We start from the raw sequence: 26,301 nt of genomic DNA, 5'->3' as shown, positions 1-26,301 counted from the left end.
ATGTCACCCCTCTCCTCCGCACATTCCACTTAATGCCCTTTAAGTGTAAGAACTGTTTGAAAAGACTGCCTGAAATTTCAGACTGTTTTGGTGGGATGGAGTTTTGGCCTGCCTGGTGAAAATCACCAGGCGGTTAATTAATTAATAGACCAATAAGAGAGATAGTTCCCAACCTCTCTGCCAATTACAGGTAGTTTTCAGTTTTCCTCTCCACACTCAAACCACCTCCAGACAGTCCTAGCAGAGTTCTTGCTTGAGAAATTGCTCTTTGCTAAGAAGCTATTTTTGTTTATTTTTGACCATTTTAATTGAAAACAATCACATTAAGGTACTTAATTGTTACCCAGAAATGATTTGATATTGAGATAAAAAAAAATGGCTGCATTGGGCCTTTAACAATATGAGAGCTTGGGACTATAAAGTTCTATCTCCAATTGGATCAACATATTGTTCTGTTCAATGTTCTCTATCTATACAGGGTGCGTTTGTAAATTCACTCTGGCTATCTACTCTGATTTCAGAGTGTGCCAGGGCACAGAATAACTGGTGAATTTACCAACACCCGTTGAATAGGGCCGTTGTCATTAAACGTTGGCAAAAAAACGTAATTCAATTGTTGCTAGCAGCACAGTTACAGTCACCAGTGTGCGCTCTTTTTGCAGATAGAACATTACAGTCCCAAGCTCTCAAATAGTCAATGTACATTTTATTCATAACATGCTGGAACACAGAGTAGAAATATGTATATCAAGTCAAAGACAGTCAATGAGTCAGAAGAAAAAAGGCAGATTTACAATGAGTTGTCATATTTTGTGTGTGTTGTGGGTTCTTTTCTGAGGTTTATTTTTGAACTACATTGTCTTGGCTCAAAAATATACCCATTTACATGAATGGAGGACATCCAATAAAATAAATATATTCACAAGTTCTGTAACCTCAGCGAGTTATCCCTGACCCTGGCACTTTCACGTTTCATGACCAAATATTGTTTTGATCAGCTTGAAGCTATAGTACAATGCGTAGAGGAACGTTATACATACAGAGACCTACACAACCTCCAGGTTCAAATATCTGACCCCAATAACAAAATAACAATAACAAATCTCACCAATAATAAAAAGTAGTTGTAATAATCTGAAACTGTTTTTGATAGTGAATGTAAAGTGAAAGTGGTTCCAATGTACAACAGTCTATATACAGTACATAGTGCCAACTTGAGATAAAAAAGGAAATAACACAAATGCAACACAAGTGCTTAAGATACTGTTCTTTTGTGAAAGTTGACTCCCGGATGCAATGATTGACAACAATGAAGCAAGTCAAACATTTGACACTGTTAAAAAACAATCTAATTGGCTGATGCAACACTGCCTACCCATGGTCAAAATTACATATTGCAAGTGCCATGAACAGACAACTCCCACTTGGCCTATCGCACATTTTTCTCCAGCAATTGAAACATTTACATGTTTGTTTAAAATCAGTGTTCTCTTTTTCTGAAAGTTTGGCAAGTTAAGTTTTATCTACAGTATTTTTCACCATTTAAATAAATATGATCTTTGTAAACAAAACAAACCACATATGGTCAATACAGATATGAACATTTATACAATTCCAAAACATTTCAAAAGAGAAAAATGAAATGAAAGAATCCTCTCCAAAATCTGGCACCAGCTTTGGTTAAAGAAAAGAAAACAAAGAAAACATAATATTTACACTTAAACAACAGCAGGTAGTAAATATCTGTATTAAAATCATCTTTCAAATCCCAAAACCAAAGTGTTAATGGGGGCAGAGGAGCTATATATATATTTATATATTAAAAAAAAACTTCTTCCATTTCATTTAAATAAAAATATAAAACCACAGAATAACGTGTTCCTCTCATCGTCTCTCTGTCTGTCTCTTGGCTCAGGTCCGTCTATCCTGCTGTCATAATTTTTTTACAAACTGAAAAAGTACTTCACATATGATGCTGGTCACCCCCTGGTTGAGCACAGAGGATATGGAGATGTCCAGGATTCGTCCCTCATACAGGACAAACTCTGGCCTGTTCTCCTCCACCTTGGCCATAGCCAGCAGAGCTTTGGCAGCCCGACACATCATGTTAATGCTGGGGGGCTCCATGGGGGGGTGGTGGGCCATGTGCAGCATGCTGTGGGGGTTCTGCTGGTACTGGGCCATGCTCACTCCATCCTCCAGGAAGCCCATCAGGTTACCCACACTATTCTTCTGTATGGCGATGGCGCGTGCTGCCGTAGAGTCTCCTTGAGCCAGGTTGGATAGGGTGGCCACGGCCATCTCGCGGTACACCTGGTTCTTACGCTGGCCCACGTAACGCACCAGGGTAGCGTACAGCTTCTCCTGGCGGCTGAAGGGCGGCGTGGCCAGCAGCAGGTCCACGTTGTTGTCCTGAATGCTCAGCTTGCAAAGGCACTCCAGCACCAGTCTCTGGGGGGTGAGGGGCGAGTGGGGGGTGCCTGAGGGGAAGGGGTCCTGGGCCTCGGCAGAGGGACACACCATCCAGTGGAGCAGGCCGTTCAGGATGGGCAGGCAGATGGTCTCTGGGTAGAGGGACAGGTCCAGCTGGCCAGAGATGTTAGCCAGAGTGACCAAGGTGTTCTCCCTGAGTGTAGCGAGACAGTTCCACCACCACTCATCTTTACTGCAGGCCAGGCCCCGCTCCTGCACATCCTCTCTCTGGTAGCTAGGGGGTGTCCTCTTCCTCTCTGGGTGCTGGTGGTGGAGCAGCAGCAGTCTGCCCAGGATCAGCACCAGGCCTGGGTGACGGGACATGTCTGAGTCGTTCCCAGGGATGAAGGAGAGGCTGCGGATGATGTTGGACACACAGAGGCAGCGTTTGGCCAGGGAGTCCTGCCAGGGGGAGGACGTGGAGAGGGGAGCCTCGTCCAGACAGCGGGGCTCGTCCTCTAGCAGGGTGATGTGCTGGTGGCCCCCTCCCTGGTGCAGCCTAAAGGGGTAGGTGGGGGCAGAGTGGGTAGGGTGGCCCTCTGACAAAGCCCCTAACCGGGCACACAGTATATCATCGATGGTGGCAGTGATACCCATCTCTGTCTGCTTTCCCCCCTCTGTGTCCGGTTCTTTATTGAGACTGGCACATTCCTCTCTCTCTCCATCCATCCTGTCAGGGTGCTCTCCCCTGCGCTCAAAGTGGGCCTGGATGTGGGCGGTGGAATCACCCCCGCCTGCCTGCCAGTGGAGCAGTCCGCTAGTGAACTCTGTCACGTGACCCAGCTGCTCTGTCATGTCCTCAATCAGGTCCTCTTTGTGCAGGATCTTGACGGGGAATTTGTCGTACTTGCTGGCCTGTTGTGGCCTTGGCTCGTGCTCTGAAGGAGCCTGATAAGGAGAGATTTCCTTACTTTCAGCTAAGGCTTCCTTACTCTCGGTTGGCTTTTCACTCTCCTCATTCTCTTTCCCCTTTTCTTTCTCCCCCTCCTCTTCTTTCTCCCCCTCCTCTTCTTTCTCCCCCTCCTCTTCTTTCTCCCCCTCTTCCTTCTTTACCTTCATCTCGGCTTCAGATTCCTCCTTCGTTCCCTCAGGGGCTGGTTCCGTTGCACTGGGGGGTGACATCCCTTCCTCTGTCATTTTCTCTGTGATGTCAACAGGTTTCTCTTCCCCCTTTTCTACTTCCCCCTTCTCCGTCTTCCCCCTCTCCACCTCCTGCTCCTGCTCAGGCTCTGGTGGGCTGGCCTCACAGTCCATCTCAGGTTCAGAGGTCAGCTCCTCCCCCTGGTCACAGGCTTCAGCCCCAAGGAGGGTATTCTGGCCGATGGTCCCTATCTCATACTCCTCCAGGATGCCAAAGATCTCCATCACACAGCGTCTGAAGTACTCCACTATCAGCTCCAGGAAGCCAGGCAACTGCAGACAAACAAAATAACAAATGGCATTAGGGCACTTTAGCGTCCCTTATTATCTACAGAGTATTCTGATAAAGATGTGTTGCTTTGTGTTGGGGTGGAGAAATGTCAAGCATGACTAAATGTAAATAATTTCAGAGTGACGTCAAGACTCAATCCCGGTATGGTTAAGAACGATAGTAAGAGAAGAGTGTGTAGAGTGTCTCCAGTTACCTGTGTGAGGGTGAAGGAGGCCACAGATCTGTCATCATACAGAAGAATGTTGATGGTGTCCAGGGCCCACGTACTCTCACCCAGCAGACCTGACTTCAGAGACATCATCACTCGCCACGCCTCTGGGGTTCCTGTGGAGAACACAGGGGTTAGAGGAGGTTTGTAATTAATACCTGTCACATATATCAAGATGATCACCATAATCCCAGTGCTAGTTTGACTTTACAGGGCATTAGAAAGACATTAGAAAGATCTCTTACCAGTGTCTTTTGAGGTAATTTTGCGACGTGGCTTGAAAACGGGCATGGTGGCCTCTACAGATCCTAGAGGGTAGTTGAGATCTCTCAGCAGGTTAGGTGCGACTTGGCCTGGGTGCCCATTACCCTGCCCTGGCATGGTTATCCCTGGTTTGCCTGGCATCTTCATGGAGCCCATAAAGACAGCTTTGTTGGGGGACATGCGTGCCTCCATGGAGCGCTGGAAGGAGCCGGGGCTGGGGGCTCGGGGCAGGTGGTTGGCCATGGAGGGGGAGGTCTGGTATGCAGAGGGGGGCTGGCGGGAGGACATGGGGGTCATACCACCTGACATGTAGGAGGACTGGCGATGGCCTCCGTGCCCAAGCCACTGACCATCCTGGATAGGTCGGCCCTCCAAATCATCTCCTCTCCCCATAGGACCATATGGCGGTACCTGGGAGGGTGCCCCCTGTCTGTTGGGGTAGGGATAACCCATGTCTGTCCTGGAGGGCCACATGTTGGGCCCCTGGGGTCCTTCCACTCCGTTGTTAGAGGGTGGCCCCCCGGACATCATCTGGGGGCCCATGGGGTGCTGCCCCTGGCCAGAGGCCTGCATGCGCTCTCGGCTATAGGGGGAAGGGTAGGGGAACTGGCCCTGCATGGGCCTCCTCTCAGGTCCAGAGTAACCAGTGGTGTAGTGGTTGTACATGTCAGGCTGCTGGCCCCTATACTGCATGGCATACATCTCCCCCTCATGTCTCTTTGCTGGGGGGCCATACATCTCCCCCTCATGTCTCTTTGCTGGGGGGCCATACATCTCCCCCTCATGTCTCTTTGCTGGAGGGCCGTACATTTCCCCCTCATGTCTCTTTGCTGGGGGGCCGTACATTTCCCCCTCATGTCTCTTTGCTGGGGGGCCGTACATCTCCCCCTCATGTCTCTTTGCTGGGGGGCCGTACATCTCCCCCTCATGTCTCTTTGCTGGGGACCCGTACATGCTCTCCATGGGGCGCTTGTAGCCATGTGGAGAAGCAAAAGATTCCAAGGTGATTATTTTATTACAATCACATTCAATACTAAACCAATCATTAATTTAAACTCTGCTGTGCCTGCATCACGAGGCCTGCTCAATGAGCTCCTTAGTGTGTCTGTCTCTCACCTGTTGTTGAGGGTACATCCCTGAGGGGTGCATTCCATATGACATGCCAGGGTACTGCTGCGCGTAGCCTTCGTGTCTGCAGAGGAGGAAATCAATTAGTCGCTGAGGAACAGAAAGGAAGTTTCTAGACATCAACACAAACACTATTATGGTGGATGGTGGTGCTCCTCACCTCTGCTGGGAGGGGTATCTGTTGGGAGAGTAAATGCTGCCCTCGCTGTTGGAAGGTCCCATGTTGCTCTGGTTCCCGGGGGGGCCCATGCTCCCCTCCATCCCCATCAGATGGTCTGGTCTGAAAGACAGACAGTCAAGCCTTCAGATTGCATGAATACATGTTAACAAGGCAGAATTGGTTTCTAAACTGCTTACCTCCTGTCGTAGCCTGGTCCATATGGGTAGGGGGAGCGCTGGCCCATGCCTGATGTAGACCTGCCATACATATCCTGTATGCCACCACTGGTCATCTGGCCTGGCATGTAGGGCTCCCCTCCTGCCACTGTGGAGAATGACCAGAGGAACACAGTATGAATGGACATTATGCTGGAAACACAGTGTATATTTCTAGTGTTGTTGATGTAATGGTTTATTCTCTAGGTGGCAATAGTCTCCTACTAATAATCATCTCTTTCAGCATGATCAGGAGATCCTGCAATGTCCTGACAACCCAGCTATGTTATTCACTAAGAGACAACATTTCTCAGAACCCAGCATCCAAACTCCAATCATCCTCTGCTCTCAGAGGTGAACCAGTCCAAATGAACAGTCAGTCAAATCAGGTGTTGCCCAAAAGACAGGGGAAAAAAACAGCATAGGTAAAAAAGGGAAAATGGAAAGATGAAGTTAGGACGAGAGACAATGACATCAGAGTGACTAATACATGCAAACAGCGTTGACGTTCCAGTCATAACAGTACAACACAGGTTTTGCTCTGCACACCACCAGCCAGCCTGCCCGGCACGGACATGTGCTCAGACAGGCAACTAACAACCCTAGTAGAGGACACAAAGTGCCCATCGCACTGCTGGACCTCTAGTTGTAAGTTTCTGTAAAACATTACAATAATGTTTAAAAAAATATATATATTGTTGTCACACGCAATTTAGTCTGGTGTGATGTTCTTAAAAAGTTCTGAGCAAGTCGCAGTAGGACTATGCTCTGCATTGGTCATGTTTGTACAACTCATCAGCTTATTGCTGTGTACTGTATGGTGGTACGTCTGTGCCAGTGCCTGGGTCCATGTTCTACTCACCCTTTCTCATGCCAACGAAGGGGTCCTTCTCGTACTGCATCCTCATCATCATGTTAGGGGGCATGTTGACCCCCTGCTGGTACACACCCCCAGAGCCCACCAGGGGGAGAGAGTTACGTTTCTGGAAGGCCGGGTCGCTCACCTCAGAGAACGGGTCCTGCACACTCACAACACTGCTCCTAGAGATAGAGGGAGAGGGGTAAAAGGTGAGGATCTAGACCAGGGCTGTCAAATTCAATTTCCCCCGGGGGGCGCATTCGGTCTTCAACGAGGTCTGTAGGGCCACATTGAAAAGGTGCTATATTTCCTTGTTGTCATAATTTGCTAAAAATAGTCCATTGTTCTTGGAATTTATTTAGGGTGATTATTGAGCTGGACACGGTCAAGAAACTGTATGAATAAAGGTCCTTTATTATTTCTACACACTTTTCATTAGGTTTTAGTCCATTTAAAGATTATTGAGTTTGTTTCCCCCACAAATCACATTTGATCATACATTTTTTTACTCAAGCCACCCGCGGGCCGGATTGGACCCCCTCGTTGCCCAGATTCGACCCGTGGGCCATATGTTTGACACACCTGATCTAGACACTTTAATATACAGTGCTTCGGAAAGTATTCAGACCCATTGACTTTTCCCACATTGTTACGTTACAGCTTTATTCTAAAATGGATTATATATCAAAAACTCCTCAGCAATCTACACACAATACCACATAATGACAAAGCGAAAACAGTTTATTTTAAATTTTTATGTTTGAACATTTATTAAATGTCATGGTAGTGTGGCCAGACGGAAGCCACTCCACAGTAAAAGGCATATGCTTGGAGTTTGCCAAAAGGCACTTAAAGACTCTCAGACCATTAGAAACAAGGTTCTCTGGTCTGATGAAACCTTGATTGAACTCTTTGGCCTGAATTCCAAGCGTCACGTCTGGAAGAAACCTGGCACCATCCCTACAGTGAAGCATGGTGGTGGCAGCATCATGCTGTGGGGATGTTTTTCAGCGTCAGGGACTAGGAGACTACTCAGGATTGATGCAAAGATGAATGGAGCAAAGTACAGAGAGTTCCTTGATAAAAACCTGCTACAGAGCACTCAGGACCTCAGACTGCGGCAAAGGTTCACCTTCCAACAGGACAACCCTAAGCACACAGCCAAAGACAATGCAGGAGTGGCTTCAGGACAAGTCTCTGAATGTCCTTGAGTGGCCCAGCCAGAGCATGGACTTGAACCCGATCTAACATCTCTGGGAAGACCTGAAAATAGCTGTGCAGTTACCCTTCCCATCCAAAATGACAGAGCTTGAGAAGCTCTGCAGAGAAGAATGGGAGAAACTACCCAAATACAGGTGTTCCAAGCTTATAGCATCATACCCAAGAAGACTTTAATCGCTGCCAAAGGTGCTTCAACAAAGTACTGAGTAAAGGGTCTGAATACTTATGTAAATGTGATATTTCCGTCTTCTTTTTATAAATTAGCAAATCTTTTGAAAAACCTATTTTTGCTTTGTCATTATGGAGTATTGTGTGTAGATTGATGAGGAAAAAAACAATTTAATTAATTTTTAAATAAAGTTGTAACCTAACAAAATATGGAAAAAGTCAAGGGGTCTGAATACTTTCTGAAGGCACTGTACGTACAGTGATACTAACTGAGGTAAAGAGGATATATATGGTATGTATACATACAAACACAGTCACATACACTCTCAGCAGTGAGAGTGCTTGAATGAGAGGGGATCATGGTATACCTGCTGGCTGGGATGGGGGTGACCTGTCCCTGGGGGGTGGTGGCTGGGGTGGGAGGCTTCAGGTCACCTGACATCTCTGCCATGGAGCTGCTGCCTGATGACTGGGGGGTCTGGGGGCCCTGAACTGACCCTGAGTTAGCTGTTAGAAAGCATGTAAGATAAAGGGAGAGAAAGAGAGAGATAGGAAGGGAGCAGAGTGGGGGAACATTTTAAAATCACCTTTATTGGGTCAAAACCCTACAGTACATAAACATTCAACCCTCAGTTGTCATGTGCCGTTGTCATGCGCCGTGCTCATGTGTAGCAGCCTGTAATAAAAATTTGAGAGAGAGAGAAATTGAGAGAGAGAAATGAAGAGAGGAGAGAGAGATACAAGGAAAGAGAGAACATTTGAGAGAGAGATAGAACACACAGTTGGTTACAAATTAATAGGAAATGTCCAATTTAGTGTATAGAGAGAGACCAGGCAGATTTAGCGTGGGGGAGGCTGAGGAGCGGGGGTTAGGGGGTTGAGAGGGGTTTCCCAGGCCAAAACCTCTTAGTCATTTCATGTGACCCTGAAATTCCTTGTTTCCAGCATTTCCCTTATGTAAATGTAACAACCATGCCACCACCATGGCCAAGGACAGGGGTGACATACAGTGCCTTCGGAAAGTATTCAGACCCCTTGACTTTTTCCACATTTTGTTAGGTTACAGCCTTATTCTCAAATGTATTAAATTGTCCCCCCCCCCCCATCTATCTACACACAATACCCCCATAATGACAAATCAAAAACAGGTTTTTAGAAATGTTTGCTAATTTATAAAAAAAATACAAAATAGAAATATTGCATTTACATAAGTATTCAGACCCTTGGCCTCCCGGGTGGCGCAGTGGTTAAGGGCGCTGCAGCGCCAGCTGTGCCATCAGAGTCCTGGGTTCGCGCCCAGGCTCTGTCGTAACCGGCCGCGACCGGGAGGTCCGTGGGGCGACGCACAATTGGCCTAGCGTCGCCCGGGTTAGGGAGGGCTTGGTCGGTAGGGGTGTCCTTGTCTCATCGCGCACCAGCGACTACTGTGGCGGGCTGGGCGCAGTGTACGCTAGCCAAGGTGGCCAGGTGCACGGTGTTTCCTCCGGCTGGCTTCCGGGTTGGATGTGCGCTGTGTTAAAGAAGCAGCGGCTTGGTTGGTTGTGTATCGGAGGACGCATGACTTTCAACCTTCGTCTCTCCCGAGCCCGTACGGGAGTTGTAGCGATGAGACAAGATAGTAGCTACTACAACAATTGGATACTACGAAAATTGGGGAGAAAAAGGGGGAAAAATTCAAAAAAAAACAAAAAAAACAAAACAAATTGTATTCTAGCTGGGGCAGTCAAGGACATTCAAAAACTTGTCCCGAAGCCACTCCTGGCTTGTCCCGAAGCCATCTCTCTGTACTTTGCTGTGTTCATCTTTCCCTCGATCCTGAGTAGTCTCCCAGTCCCTGCTACTGAAAAACACCCCCACAGCATTATGCTGCCACCAACATGCTTCACTGTAGGGATGGTGCCAGGTTTCCTCCAAAAGTGACACTTGGCATTCATCAAACCAGGGAATCTTTTTGGTACCTTTCCCCAGATCTGTGCCTCAACACAATCCTTTGACCTCATGGCTTGGTTTTTCCGTTGACATGCTCTGTCAACTGTGGGACCTTATATAGACAGGTGTGTGCCTTTCCAAATCATGTCCAATCAATATCATTTACCACAGCTGGACCTCAAGTTGTAGAAACATCTCAAGGATGATCAATGGAGGTGCAGCGGTATAAGGCACTGCTTTGCAGTGCTTGAGGCGTCACTACAGACCCGGGTTCAATCACAGGCTGTGTCACAGCCGGCCGTGACCGGGAGACCTATTGTCCCAGTGTTTGGCCAGCCAGGATTTCCCTGTCCCATCGCGCTTTAGCAACTCCTTGTAGCGGGCTGGGCTCCTGCGACATCGGTTGCCAGCTGGACGGTGTTTCCTCCAAGACATTGGTGTGGCTGGGTTTAGTGAGCAGTGTGCCAAGAAGCAGTGCGGTTTGGCAGGGCCGTGTTTCGGAGGATGCACGGCGTCTCGACCTTCACCTCTCGCGAGTCCATAGGGGAGTTGCAGTGATGGGACTAGACTGTAAATATCAATTTGTTACAAAAAAAAGGATGATCAACGGAAACAGGATGCACCTGAGCTCAATTTCAAGTCTCATAGCAAATGGTCTGAATACTTATGTAAATAAGGTTTTTCTGTTTTTTATTTTTAATACATTTGCTATAAATTATTTGAAAAATTGTTTTTGCTTTGTCATTATGGAGTGTTGTGTGTAGATTCCTGAGGATGGTTTTTATTTAATCCATCTTAAAACAAGGCTGTAACATAACAAAATGTGGAAAAAGTCAGGCGGACTGAATACTTTCCGAAGGCACTGTATGTGAGGCCCCAAATCCTTTTAGCTTATCAGAGGGCCCGCTGGGGCCTATCTCACTAACAGGGTTGGGTAGGTTACTTTCTAAATGTATTCCGCTACAGTTACTAGTTACCTGTCCAAAACTGTAATCAGTAATGTAACTTTTGGATTTCCCAAACTCAGTAACGTAATCTGATTACATTCAGTTACTTTTAGATTACTTTCCCCTTAAGAGCCATTAGAAGAAGACAAAAATGTATGTTACCATTTGAACGACATCTATTGCAGGATAAATCGATGTTGAAGTTTACATAGCTGGCCATATATGGATATTAAATTTGACTTTATGGGTTGGTTATGTAGGCTTCTTCTAACCCCTTGCTTACTACTGCATATAATACTATGATAAATGTATATCTTTACATTAATATCTATAATTTATACGTCCAAAAGTGTATGTACCAACTACAGATTGCCCCTTTAAGTCTATCAAAAGTGTGCAAGTTTGAGCATGTGTCCATTAGGTCTGTGGATTATTATTATTTTACAGCATGAATTAGTCCCACTTTTATTCCATAGGCTGGGATCTGCATTATGCAGCTGTTGCAAGAGTGCATTTTTCACTGGCTGTCCACTGGTTTCAAAAACAATGATTGATAGGCAGCTTAAACTTCTTGAATTCAACCATTATTGGGTTCAAATACACATTTAGATTTCTGAACAGCCATCCACAACAACCACAATCTATAAGGCGCAAATAGCTAAATGAGAGAGCAGCAGTGTGATTCACATCAATGCGGTGTGTAGATATTAATAATCAGTAATATCCAGATCGGCGTAAATTACACCACTGCTGTCATCCTTACCTCCAAGAGTTATTTCAAGTTGGATAATCTGTGGATGCCAACAGCAGTCGCACCATTGGAAGACATAGCTTGGACTGTAGCCTACAAAAGCCTATTCATGCGATCCATCAAACACAGTTGTTGTGCCATCATAGTGGTCTCTGAGTTGTGGTCAGAAATGCCTAGGTGTTACAAACTTACACTTGCGCCTTTTTTCAATACTGATTTGAATGTTATTAAGAAAACATTGAAGTGTCAAACATTTTTTTTCCGCAAACATCCTTTCCAAATGTAAAAGTAATCCTTGAAGAAATCATCTAGTTTTTCAAAAGTGTCTGTCATCTGATTACAATATTTTTGCTGGTAACGTGACAGATTACAGTTACCATTTTTTGTAATCCCTTACATGTCATTTATCACATGTAATCCAATACTCCCCAACCCTGCTCACTAACCACCACTCATTAACACGAGCCTCAGCACCTGCCTGCCGAGAGTAGAGGGGGAATGCAGGGACTGCTAAGAAGGAGCAGGAGAAGAGGAGGAAGAGAAGAAGAAGGGGGAGGGGGAGGAAGAGAGGGAAACAGGAGGAAGAGAAGGCCTCTCTGTGGGAATAGCTCATTGGAGAGCGCCAAATTTGCCGCAGTCTCTGTGGAGAGTTTTATTTTGCAGCTTTTTGAAGATCGTTTTCCATTTTTGGCAGGGTGAACTCAGTGAGGGGTTCATGTGGAGGTTATGCCTGAGGGCTCAACTGTAGTTAAAACACAAAGGGGGGAGGGTGTCTGTAAGGGCGAGGCTCACCCACATGCAGGCTGTACTGTACTATACTGTATTCTGCACTCCCTACAGTATATCAGAGAGAGTAACAGACTACTGTACCAGAGACCCGGCCATGCTACACTTCACTCAGGGGTAAGGTAGCTAGAATGATATGAAGCAAGTATCAGACCATATGATGCATACATTGTATGATGCCATGGCTATGAATTTTTCAGCGCATAGGAATATTCAATTATTGAAGGTCTGTAACAACACAGGAAATGATGTAATGCCACGCCGCATTACACATGAAGACCCTACAAAGCGAAAGAGGAAAAAGGCATGTATGCAGTAGGAATGAAGGAAAACATGATCGCTAGTTTTAGAAGATAAGAGATGCTGGATATGTGAATGAGCGTTTAGTGTAGCAGCTCCTCTCTGCACCGCACGCCTCTAACAGGAATAAAGAATGGCTTAAAAAATTCATACTACTTCTGAATTATTCAACAATACCCCCTGCCGCCACAACAGTTAGAGGGTAGAGGGAGGCAGGGAAGGGAGGGAGGAAGGGAGGGGGGGGGGGGGGGGGGGGGGGGGGGAGGTAGGGAGGGAGGGAGGGAGGAAAAGGGGATACCTAGTCAGTTGCACAACTGACTGCATTCAACCAAAATGTGTCTTCTGCATTTAACCCAATCCCTCTGAATCAGAGAGGTGCGGGGGGCTGCCTTAATCCACGTCATCATGTCTGTATGTCTGTTTCATATCAAATCAAATGTATTTATAAAGCCACTTTTACATCAGCAGATGTCGCAAAGTGCTATACAGAAAAAACTCCAAACAGCATGTCTGTCTTCCTGCCTATTTGTCTGTCTAGCTGCCTGCCTATTTGTCTGTCTGCCTATTTTTCTGCCTGCCGCATCTGAGGGATGGGAGCAGTTGTTGTCGGGGGTTAACTTCCTTGCTCAAAGGCAGAACTGTAGATTTTCCAACTTTGCCGGCTTGGGGATTTGAACCTTCGGTTACTGGTCCAGCGCTCTTAACCTATAGGCTACCTGCCTCCCAGAGAGAGAGAGGGATAGAGAGAAAGAGGGAGAGAGGGAGAGAGGGCGAGAGACTGATGCAGGCAGACAAACAGGCAGGCAGACAGACATGCTGTTCGGAGTTTTAGGCTGGGTTTCTGTATAGCACTATGTGACATCTGCCGATGTAAAAATGGCTTTATAAATACATTTGATTTGATTTGAAACAGGCATACAGACAGACAAGCATATAAACAGACAGGCAGGCAGACAGACAACACTGGGTTGGAGGCAGACAGAAAGTAAGGCAGACAGGCAGGCAGACAGACAGACTGGGATACAGATAGGCACACAGGCAGGCACACTGACAACACTGGGAAGGAGGCAGGCAGAAAGACAGGTAGACAGGCAGGCAACACTAGGAGGGAGGGGACATTTACACAGCGTGAACTCAAGTGCCCTTTATTCTACGTTCAGAGAGAGAGAGAAATGAGGGAGCGAGAGGAAGAGAGAAAGGTGTGTGTGAGTGTAAAGGTTGATGATATAAGACAGAAAGCGCTGGATCACAGGTGTGCGTGAGTGTAAAGGTTGATGACATAAGGCAGAAAGCAGTGGCTCACAGGTGTGTGTCAGAGTGAATAGAGGTTGACTGGAGGTCAGCATTGTTTATATTCATTACTCCAGCCTCATGAATCAATCTCAGGGGGATCCCCCTCCCCTCCTCCGACTCCTCCCTCCCAACAACTCCTCTTTGCTGCTCAACAGCTTTCTCTACTCTGTGACATCATCACCTAGCTGTCAGCTATACATGGAGCCTGCTTCATTGACATGGTCAGTGAAGCAGGCAGCCAGGCAGGCACCTGGGAGCAGGATGGATGGCTGGATAGATAGAGGGATAGTTAGTAGATGTTAGAGATAGATTGACAGATAGACAAATCGGGCCAACATGAGGTCTCATCTGTATTAAGAGCACAGTGGTTCTCTCTCCACTTCAATCAATCACACAGCACTATGTCATCTACTGTAAGTGAAGGTAATAGCGACTGCTCTGGATCTTAAATGTACACAAATTTCATTCTGTTTCAGCTTACGGTAATTTCTATTTTAGCGTATGTTCCAGTAAATAGACGCACTGACCTGGCTCAACATGAAGGTGAATATTCATATCAGAAGGTTATGTCTCCATCAACAGTCTAAGAGGCTGGGATGCAGACATATGCCTGAGTAGGTGTGTGTCTACATGTGTGTGTGTGTGTGTGTGTGTGTGTGTGTGTGTGTGTGTGTGTGTGTGTGTGTGTGTGTGTGTGTGTGTGTGTGTGTGTGTGTGTGTGTGTGTGTGTGTGTGTGTGTGTGTGTGTGTGTGTGTGCTGAAGGTAGGTACTCCTCTCCAGCCCTTTAGTAAAAGCAATCTGGTGTGACTCAGGCAGCTGAGGTATTGGTGTTCTATTTAAAAAGCAGGGTAGGTCACTCTTCTCATCACCACTCTGAATTAGAGATGTGACCTTCACACTCCAGCTCTCTCTCCTTAGCTGGGCACCGTAATTGTGCTTAGAAACACCGTCAGGGACAACATGCAGATCAAAAACTTAGTCTTATAAATAGCATACCAGCGTAACCCAGAATTACATGACTCAACATTTTTAACACAGCAATCACATCAAGCCATATCTCTGCTTAGAGGTGCTGTCACTTGATTATTTTTAATAATGTTCAAAATGCTATTCCAAGACACCATACTAGTCCGAGAAAAGGCACACATTCTCCCATCTAGTAAGACTGTCTTGCTGGTGCATTGATGTCAGCATACAGTACAGTTTCACCTGATACAGTGTAAAATCATTACTATCATCACCACCATCCTCATCACAATCATCATCATCATCAGTGTCAGTGCCGGTCCTTACCAGGAGAGGGCGGCTGCACCTTGGCCTGCTTCCTGTTTTCCCCCCCAGTCCCAGTATTGCTGTCGGCCGGCTGGTCCTCTCCTCGCTCCACCTTACACTCATAGGCAAACAGGTACTGGATGTACTGCTTCTTCAGACAGCTGGCGGAGCTACTGGAGGTACCAACACTCAGATTGGTGGACAGCTCACGCCACTTTTTGTTCTTGTTCACCTTTGAGGGGAGGGGAGAGGATGTATAGAGGAGAGGAACGATGGGAAGGGTGACAGGAAAGCATTAATACAATGGCATGTTAGTCCACTGTATGTATCCTGGCTTGAAACTACTAAACATTTGCTTTGCCCCACTTCAAAGCTACTACCAAATAAGTGATATTGACAAGTCTAATAAACCACATCGATAGTGTATAGCACTACGGTATTTCAGTCCAGCAATACATGAGAAAAACACTGATATTTCAGTCCTGTAAGACATAAAGCAGTATATTTCAGTCCTGTAAGACATAATGAAATGAAATCAGTGGTTGTCTCTCACCAGGGCTAGGCCCCCTATCTCCCTGACAGCCATGTAGAGTCTGCAGAGGTCCAGGGGCTTCTTGCCCACAGCGGGAAGGTGGGGGACAGGTGTACCCCTCTCCTCCATGAAGGACAGGTACCGGTCCACCCAGCCACGCCTCTCCGGCTCCCCACCCATATCATACAGGCGCGTGATTCGTTCGTTAGTCATGGTGGACGAGTTGAGCTTCTGAGTCGGAAGAGATGGAGAGAGATATGGAATTAGCTCCAACCTTGCAAACTTACACAACTACTGAAATCAGTCATCGTACTGGAAAAAAACAACAAGAAATAAAACATTGGAAGATATTGGTTAAAATATAAGGAGGCGTGTCATACAGGGCTGGAGGGAGTCTTTGGCCAGACGGGGCTGCTGATGCTGTCACTGTCATCCCCATGGTAGGAGGACAGGCTGGCTGGGCTGGGGGACAGGGGAGAGGGGACAAGCATGGCACCAGGGGTGGTGGGCTGGGAGACACACTGGGATCCACTGTGCCCATCCTGAAACAGAGAGAGAGATAAACAGAGAGAGAGACAGAGGGAGAGAGACAGAGGGAGAGAGAGACAGAGGGAGAGAGAGACAGAGGGAGAGAGGGAGAGAGAGAGAGAGACAGAGAGAGAGAGACAGAGGGAGAGAGAGATAGAGGGAGAGAGAGACAGAGGGAGAGAGAGAGAGGGAGAGAGAGCCAGAGAGAGCGATATATATATATTTATATTTATATATATATATATATATAGAGAGAGAGAGAGAGAGAGAGCGAGAGCGAGAGCGAGAAAAGGAGGACAAAAACCAAGGGTGAGCACTTGTTGAGTCTTATGTTGGGTTTCCACCACTTCCAAATTCGCCAGACAAAGATCCGCCCCCATTCATTTTCAACAGGAGCACGAGGAGCAAAGCACAGGGGATTGTGGGAAGGTGAGAGGTGGGAGCCCTGCTAGCGGAGAGGTAGAACAAGTTCAGCTCTGCTCTACTTTATACAAATTGAACATGGCCACCGCTGCAATTAACCAATCAAGTGAGGAGCAGATGTTTGCTTGAAAATCTTCGTTCATGAAACGTAGTTCTGCGTGTCATTAGTTCCCAGGCATGCACAACCAAAAGAGATGGAGGAAAGCCGATCATCGCTGTGTATGGTTTTCCAATTCGGTATGATTTTGCTTTGATACACTCTTAGAAAAAAGGGTTCCAAAAGGGTTCTTCGACTGTCCTCATAGGATAACCCTGTTTGGTTCCAGATCAAATCCTTTTTGGTTCCATGTAGAACTTTATGTGGTTCTACCTGGGACAAAAAAGGGTTCTTCAAAGGGTTCTCCTATGGGGACAGCCGAAGAACACTTTTAGGTTCTAGATCACACAAGCGTGTAGAATACATAGACAAAATCATAAGGTCAAGAGGATTGCAGAGACTGTTGGTGTTGATGGTGAGTGAAGAGAGATTTGCACAACAATGTTTGCTTATGCTGCTAGCTAGTTATAAACCTCAATCAACCTAAACCTCAAAACTGTGATCAAACCCAACATTTGTGAATGTGTTGAGTAAATTAAATTGTAAAATTTGCCCAGAAATAACCAGTAACACATATTATAACAGTGCTAATGATTCATGTATCATAACAATAAAATGTTAATGTATTATAGTTTATGGCTCTTTCATTATACTTGTGTCATGACATTGATGATGATAGCTCACTTCCTGTAAAATACATTGGCCTACCTACACATGACTGGGTACTTTGTGTAAAGGAAATTGTGGCTTTGAAATGCAAACATTGTTGTGCAAATCTCTCTTTAACCACCATCAACAACAACATCTCTACAATGCCATTGACCTTCTGATTTTGTCTGTGTATTCTGAAATCATTCTCAGCAAATAAACAAGGTATAATTACAATGCTCCCCATGCCCCATTATTTTCCTTTTTGACATTTTAATTACCCTACAAATTGTCAGCTCCTTATTTTCATGTACAGTGCTGTACCTAGGGTTGCATTTGCACTAAACAATTTCATGTCAGAAAAATAATGTAGAAAATCTGGCTTATGGTTAGCCTCATATACATTATCTACTGGTATAATTTTTAAATTGAGAACATATAGCTAGCTCAACAATATACAATTGATGTGTGAGTTTAGCTTTTCTCTGCTTCAGATATACAATGACAAACACACATTGATTGCACATGTTCATTAGGTCAGTTATGCCATCCTACTGTAGGCCTATGGCTGCATTGGTGATGCATGACATTATGATAAACTGCAAAATGGGTTCACATGGCTGATATCCTGAGACAGAGTGACAATCAAATAAAACCGATTGGAGAGCTCACATCTGGACAAAAATGTAATGTTAGTTTGAGAAAGCAACAAAGTAACACAGCAAATCCCCTTCACACCTTTTTATTGCAAAATGAATGAACGTTGACACAAGTTCTTCTTGAAAATTGTTTTTAAGTTAACAATTAAAACAAGTTTAAAAACTTCACTTCAATTAATCAACATAAATTAATCTAAATATAATTTTAAAATGTACAAATAATCGAACTTGTTTATAAATGTTAGACATCTTAGTAAGTAAGCTACTATTACTAAAGCATAATTTCTAGGTGAACAAAAAAGTCCTGTCATGATTTTCCTTCCAGGGTGAGGATAAAAGAGAGCCCCCCCCCCCTCTCCCACTAGAGAGGAAGGGGGGAAGTGGGCCAGTTTTATAACTTTAAAGACCAGTCGTAAACTTTCTCTCTCTGGCCCGGCAGCATTGAACAAAGGAATATGATGTGTGTAGAGAGAGATTCGGATGCTAAAACTCCAACATCCAACAGTGCATAATGAAACAATATTTGTAACATAAAAAATATGGGAAATGGTTTGTGGGGATCCAAACAATAATTATGGCAAAAGTATATTGTTTTGTAAGGTCATTAAGGATGGTATTACAAGATAATGGTAACTCTACAAATGTATACGTCCCAGTTATCAGATTTACATCTAAATGTTGTAATTTTACATGATTAAATTTGAAACCATTTGTGAGAAGATTAAATGTAATTTTAGCCTTCTGAATTAGATAACTGTTTTTCATTTCAATTTTTGCCAAGTCAGTAACCACGGCAACGCAAGCACAGACATTGTGGCAACGTGATGGAACCGCCCTCCAAGGCGAGTGCATAAAAGGACTCGCTGAATAATTAACATATTAGACCTTATATACGTGCAGCGCGAGCTGAATACGCTGAAATGGTTGCAATTTCAATACAGACCAGCGTGACCGACAGCGTGAGCTGAATGTCACAAAATTGGTAGAAACTCTCTAGACTACACAGGAACATTCAGTCTGCAGCTGTTTATGTACTTTAGTCTAGTAAATTCGACCAAAGACCACCTCTGAAGGATCTTGTCTAATGAACACTCCGAGACAAAGAAGCCTACTACTACAACTACAAAGGACATAGTGACCTCTGGTGGACAAATCAGAGACCTCTGTCAAACTGACTCCCCATAGACGGACCGGGCGATTTCAAAAGAGACAACAAAGACATACAAGTGTACATATGTGTTGCATTTCTAAATCCATCCGAATGAGTGGTTGTTAGGGTGCTAAATATACATATTTACGATGAGCGTATTTTCCACATGTATGTACAATAAGCCCACTCTCTGTCTCTCCCGCTCTTTCTCCTCCCCCTTTCATTGTGTAACAAGCCATCATATCGGGTTATTCCACTAGAGACTTTTCATTGCATTATGTTAGTAATCAATTCAACCTATACTGTGTGTGCTTATGTATTTCTGTGTGATTCTTTAGTTAGTTAGTAAATAAATAATTAAGCCAATTTGTGTATCGGTGAATCATCATTTAGACTAGGGTTTGTGCAGATTTTTGAAGTCAACGACTTTCAGAATGAAACTGATATGAGGTAATAATGATTAATGGATGACTGGTATGAAAACGATATATTCTGATATATTCTTGAGTTAATTCGGGAAACGCTAACTCATTAAACTAACTTTTCCCGTGGTGCCCCAAGATTGCTAATGAGTTAATTGTTACCTGATTAATTTAATAATGTCTAATAATTAAACATAGTTAATTGATTTAATAAAATAACAGTCGTCACATCAATGATAGCCACGTCACGACAGTCCCTACCAGAGGTGGCCAACCTTGTTCCACTTCCTGATCTACTAAGTGAGCAGACTTCTATTCCAGCACAGCAATAATACACATTATTATCAACTCATTAGGTTTGATAAGTTGAATCAGGAGTGTTAGTGCTGAGCTGGAACAGAAGCCTGCACACCCAGCAGACCTCTAGGAGAAGGATTGGCCTGCTACAGTTGTAATACGTTTGTAGCCTACATTATGTGTGACTTTTAACTGTAATGTTGTATAAAACATTTACTAACATAAGTACACATACAACTCATGGCATATAAGGATATGCCAGCAGTCTCTTGGGACATTCACTGGGACCTCTTCATCTACAGACAGGCTTTTGCAGCTCTCCATATCTGAGGACAGACATCACAAAGAAACAGGCTTCATTGTATTACAATTAGACAGCACGGACTAATATCTCTCTGTCTGTCTCCATAGTTTTCCTCTCTAGGGACTAGAACTGGAGAATATTTCCCTAATGTCATCCCACAATCTGCCTAATGTCATCCCACAATCTAACTAGTACACCTACTCCTTTTTCTGACAACTGGAGCAGAAAATCCTTTCACCCTCTTCCATTGCTGTTATCTTTAAATTCATTTGGGGCATGAGATTTTAATTTACAATGATAAATAGGCTTACATCAAGATAGCAAGATAGATATGAAGTTAACTAGCTGATGATATTTCACTTAGCTATAATATGTAAAGTTGGCAAGCTAGATAGCTAATAAGCAGTTCATTAGCCTACACACAGTGGCCTGCTGTAGCTAACTAGCTAGCTAGCTAATAATGCATCGTTTTTTTACATTTTCAAAATGTATTTACTTACTTACTTACTCTCTATAGGTTCACGCCTACGCCCACAAAGCGGACAACCTTTAGCAGTGAAGAGTTGTCAAGCGGAGGCACCGCTTCTGGTCGAAACGGAATGTATTCCGGAATGTAGAGGAATGTATTTGTATATTGCTCTGTTCTTTCCTCACCCATACTTTTACTCCAACCCTGACTGTGTGTGAACAGAAAGCAAACTGCTGTGTGCATCAGAAACACTCAGCAAACCAGAAAGAGTGAGAGAGAGAGACATCGAGAGTGAGAGAGACAGCGACAGTGGGAGCGATAGAGCGACAGCAAGAGTGAGAGACAGCGAGAGTGTGTGTGTGTGAGAGAGAAAGAGAGAGAGAGAGAGGGAGAAAGAGAGGTCATGAGCACATGAGCTCCCACATTTTTCAGCATGTTTTTACAAAAAGATAGATTTAGAGTTAGATAAAAGGGTTAGATAAACTTGGATTTTTCTAGTTTATTATCTACTTCACTTGCTTTGGCAATGTTAATATACAGTATGTTTCCCATGCCAATGAAGCCCTTAAAATTAAATGATTTAAAATGAATTGAGAGAGAGAATTAAATAAAGAAAGAAAAAGAGAGTCCTGACTACTCAGAATACATGGAACAAGTGCTCCAGGTCGGTGTACAGGTTTGTGTTTGAGAGTTTCAGTGACAGATTGCATATGTCAGCAGAACCTTGATGTGCTCTCTCTCTCTCTCTCTCTCTCTCTCTCTCTCTCTCTCTCTCTCTCTCTCTCTCTCTCTCTTCTCTCTCTCTCTCTCTCTCTCTCTCTCTCTCTCTCAGTCTAGCAGAGCAGGGAGACTAAGGCTTTGTCTTGTTAGTACAGAGTACAGACACATCATCTTTTCAGGGAGCTCTGGGGGTCTTCACACAGCTTTGACTGCCTTCAATAATTCAACACCCACCACTATTATCAGCAAAGACAGGAATTTTCACAGAAATGATAGGGGCAAAACAAATGGCAGGAATGGAAAGAGCCAACGAGCAAAGCTGTTGTTGAGCTCAGCTGCATTTGGGAGAAGTGAGAAGTCAGCAATATGGTGTTTTGGGCTGTGGAGAGGAGCGAGTACAGTGTGTGTGTGTGTGTGTGTGTGTGTGTGTGTGTGTGTGTGTGTGTGTGTGTGTGTGTGTGTGTGTGTGTGTGTGTGTGTGTGTGTGAGAGAGAGAGAGAGAGAGAGAGCGTCGGGGTTGGAGTCAATTCGAATTGAAGTCAGTCAATGCAGGAAGTGATTTAAAATTTAAAAAAATGTAAAGGAAACATTTTTGGAATTAAAATGTTCTCATTTTCGGATTATTGAGAGGTCACTGAAAATAAAAAACATTTTTGACTGACTTTAATTCGAACTGACACCACCCCTGGTGTGTGTGTGGGTGTGTGCAAGTGTGTTTGCGTGCTTGTGTATAGATGCCAAAACATCAACAAGGAAGAGAGCTGAGGGCAAAAACAAAACGAGAAAATATTATTAACTGTAAATGTTAAACAAATCATTAAATATGGCAAGAAAACAAAAACAAAACTCTGCCTGCTGTGCTGATGCAGCATATGCTGATCAGATGCCTTTGGTTCATTAGTGTTTCAACAGAGCGCACGCGAGAGAGAAAGAGACAGAGAGAGAGAGACAGAGAGAGTGAGAGCAAGCTGGAGAGAGAGCGAGTGAATGTAAGAGAGAGAGATAGAAAGAGAGAGCAAGAGAGAGAGAGAGAGAGAGAGAGAGAGAGAGAGAGAGAGAGAGAGAGAGAGAGAGAGAGAGAGAGAGAGAGAGAGAGAGAGAGAGAGAGAGAGAGAGAGAGAGAGGGGTTTTACCTTTAGTTTTGGAGGTTCATTGGTGGGCATGTTCTCCTCCTTGCCACCTGTTTTCTGCTTCCCATCAGGATTCATCATCCCACTCACAGCCATCCCCACGGCCCCTACATGGATGGAACAACAATTACAAACAATTTACACCTTTGAAAAGGCATTGGTGCATGTGAATGAATTCCCCCCCGTGGATAATAAAGACTCCACTCCACTCTACGTTACTCTACTCTACCCTACCTTACCCTATCCTATCCTATCCTACTCTACTCTACCCTACTCTACTCTACCCTACACTACCCTACTCTACTCTACTCTACCCTACCCTTCTCTACTCTACCCACCTCTACTCTACTCTACTCTACTCTACTCTACCCTACTCTACCCTCCTCTACTCTACTCTACCCTACTCTACTCTACCCTACACTACCCTACTCTACTCTACTCTACCCTACCCTTCTCTACTCTACCCTCCTCTACCCTACTCTATCCTCCTCTACTCTACTCTACCCTACTCTACTCTACCCAACCCTACTCTACTCTACCATATCCTACTCAACCCTACTCTAATCTAGCCTACTCTACCCTACTCTACTCTACCCTCCTCTACTCTACTCTACTCTAGCCTACCCTACCCTCCTCCACTCGACTCTATTCTACTCTACTCTACCCAACCCTACTCTACCCTATCCTACTCAACACTACCCTCCTCTACTCTACTATACCATCCTCTACTCTACCCTACTATACCCTCCTCTATTCTACTCTACCCTACTCTTCTCTACTCTACTCTACCCTACTCTACCCTACCCTACCCAACCCTACTCTACCCTATCCTACTCACCCATCATCTACTCTAGCCTACTCTACCCTACTCTACCCTCCTCTATTCTACTCTACCCTACTCTTCTCTACTCTACTTCACCCTACTCTACCCTACCCTACCCAGCCCTACTCTACCCTATCCTACTCACCCATCATCTACTCTAGCCTACTCTACTCTACCCTACTCTACCCTATCCTACTCAACCCTACTCTACTCTACTCTACCCAACCCTACTCTACTCTACCCTATTCTACTCAACCCTACTATACTCTACTCTAGCCTACTCTACTCTACCCTACCCTACTATACTCTACTCTCGCCTACTCTACCCTACTCTACTCTACCCTACCCTCCTCTACTCTAGCCTACCCTCCTCAACTCAACTCTACTCTACTCTACCCAACCCTACTCTACCCTATCCTACTCAACCCTACTCTACCCTCCTCTACCCTACTCTACCCTACTCTACTTTACCATACTCTACTCTACTCTACTCTACTCTACTCTACTCTACTCTACTCTACTCTACTCTACCCTACTCTACCCTACCCTCCTCTACTCTAGCCTACCCTCCTCAACTCAACTCTACTCTACTCTACCCAACCCTACTCTGCCCTATCCTACTCAACCCTACTCTACCCTCCTCTACCCTACTCTACCCTACTCTACTCTACCATACTCTACTCTACTCTACTCTACTCTACCCTACCCTACCCAACCCTACTCTACCATATCCTTCTCACCCATCATCTACTCTAGCCTACTGTACTGTACTCTACCCAACCCTACTCTACCCTATCCTACTCAACCCTACTCTACCCTCCTCTACTCTACTCTACCATACTCTACTCTACCCTACCCTACCCTACTCTACCCTACTCTACCCTCCTCTATTCTACTCTACTCTACCCTACTCTTCTCTACTCTACTCTACCCTACTCTACCCTACCATACCCTACCCAACTCTACTCTACCCTATTCTACTCACCCATCATCTACTCTAGCCTACTCTACTCGTCTCTATCCTACTCTACCCTATCCTACTCAACCCTCCTCTACTCTACTCTAGCCTACCCCACCCCACCCTACTCTACTCTACTCTAGCCTACTCTACCCTACTCTATTCTACCCTCCTCTACTCTACTCTAGCCTACCCCACCCTACTCTAGTCTACCCTAGTCTACTCTACTCTACTCTACTCTACTCTACTCTATTCTACTCTACTCTAGCCTACCCCACACCACCCTACTCTACTCTACTCTAGTTTACCCTACTCTACTCCACTCTAGCCTACTCAACCCTTCTCTACCCTACTCTACTCTACTCTACTCTGACATTGGTGCATCATGAATCCACCTGCCCAACCTGTGAGTGAAACATACAGTATACAGGTAAGTGCATATGAATGTCTTGTGTATAAGGAGCAATCTTTACATTGCATATACACTGAGTGAACAAAACATTAAAAACACCTTCCTAATATTGAGTTGCACCCCCTTTTGCACTCAGAACAGCCTCAATTCATCGCGGGCATGGACTCTACAAGGTGTGGAAAGCGTTCCACAGGGATGCTGGCCCATGTTGACTCCAATGCTTCCCACTGTTGTTGGATGTCCTTTGGGTAGTGGACCATTCTTGATACACACAAGAAACTGTTGAGTGTGAAAAACCTAGCAGCGTTACAGTTCTTGACACAAACCTGTTCATCTGGCACCTACTATCATACCCCGTTCAAAAGCACTTAAATCTTTTTTTAATATTTTGTCTTGCCCATTCACCCTCTGAATGGCACACATACACAATTATTTCTCAATTGTCTCAAGGATTAAAAATGATTATTTTTAACCTGTCTCCTCCCCTTAATCTACACTGATTGAAGTGACATCAATAGGCGATCATAGTTTCGCCTGGATTATCCTGCTCAGTCTATGTTGTGGAAAGAGCAGGTGTTCTTAATGTTTTGTACACTCAGTGTATATAAGGAGTTAATGGGGGGTATCAGTCTTTGTCATTGTAGCCATTTCACTATGTCTTGTCTCTGTAATAGGCACACACAGAGCCATAGACTTAGCGGTTCTCAAGCCGAAGCACAGTCCTGGATAATGGAGAAAGTTCCTCTTCCATGGATTCTTCTCAAAAGGAATGAAGGAAAAATATTGTTTTTAAATGAATAAGACATTGTTTAAGAAATAAATTTACTTTCCAATTAAATACCATTGCATTATCTCAGCATTGCTGACTAGATATCTAATGTTTTTGTGCAACACATCATTTTTTGATTTCTTTAATTATTTCAAAAGTTTTCTTGGTAAAAACGAATAAGATCTTGAAGACTACTTCTTAGTGATGGGCATGAGTAATCGAGTACTAGAGTACTGAAACGGACGTCAAAGCTCGATCTTCAACCAGAATTTAAAAAAAATTAAATACTCTAAAACTATTTGGTGGAATGTGCTTTGTGGCTGCCCGAACAGACAAGTTACATTTTGTCTTGAAGACAACGTTAATTCGCTTTGACTCCACTTCCATTTGTACATGTGCATTTGCAGGGCACAACAAAAAATAAACCAAGCCAAGAATCACACCGTTCTTCTCCATAAATTCCCTTTCCCCTCCTTGTCCCGTTCCCTCCCACACACACATGCTGAGTGCACACAAGCTCCCATTAGACCTACAGAAATAAATGTCAATAAAAA

General features: G+C 44.7%; 1 protein-coding gene across 1 annotated transcript in view; it reads right to left on the bottom strand.

The window, feature by feature from the left end:
* Positions 1-834: 834 nt before the first annotated feature.
* LOC139375321 (AT-rich interactive domain-containing protein 1B-like) overlaps positions 835-26,301 on the bottom strand; it is a 311,071-nt gene continuing 285,604 nt past the window's right edge. The window contains exons 10-21 of the mRNA XM_071116990.1: positions 22,789-22,892; positions 16,319-16,480; positions 15,960-16,169; positions 15,428-15,638; positions 8,496-8,634; positions 6,742-6,920; positions 5,862-5,988; positions 5,665-5,784; positions 5,493-5,568; positions 4,358-5,345; positions 4,098-4,228; positions 835-3,885 (exon numbers count right to left, since the gene is read on the bottom strand). Of these exons, the coding sequence (XP_070973091.1) occupies positions 1,933-3,885; positions 4,098-4,228; positions 4,358-5,345; positions 5,493-5,568; positions 5,665-5,784; positions 5,862-5,988; positions 6,742-6,920; positions 8,496-8,634; positions 15,428-15,638; positions 15,960-16,169; positions 16,319-16,480; positions 22,789-22,892 (4,400 nt within the window). The 3' untranslated portion in view covers positions 835-1,932. The remainder of the gene's footprint in view (positions 3,886-4,097; positions 4,229-4,357; positions 5,346-5,492; positions 5,569-5,664; positions 5,785-5,861; positions 5,989-6,741; positions 6,921-8,495; positions 8,635-15,427; positions 15,639-15,959; positions 16,170-16,318; positions 16,481-22,788; positions 22,893-26,301) is intronic.

Source organism: Oncorhynchus clarkii, chromosome 19, assembly GCF_045791955.1.
Source record: "Oncorhynchus clarkii lewisi isolate Uvic-CL-2024 chromosome 19, UVic_Ocla_1.0, whole genome shotgun sequence".
NCBI classification, from domain to species: Eukaryota; Metazoa; Chordata; class Actinopteri; order Salmoniformes; family Salmonidae; genus Oncorhynchus; species Oncorhynchus clarkii.
Note: the sequence above shows the minus strand (reverse complement) of the source record. Positions and strands in the feature narration are given on the sequence as shown.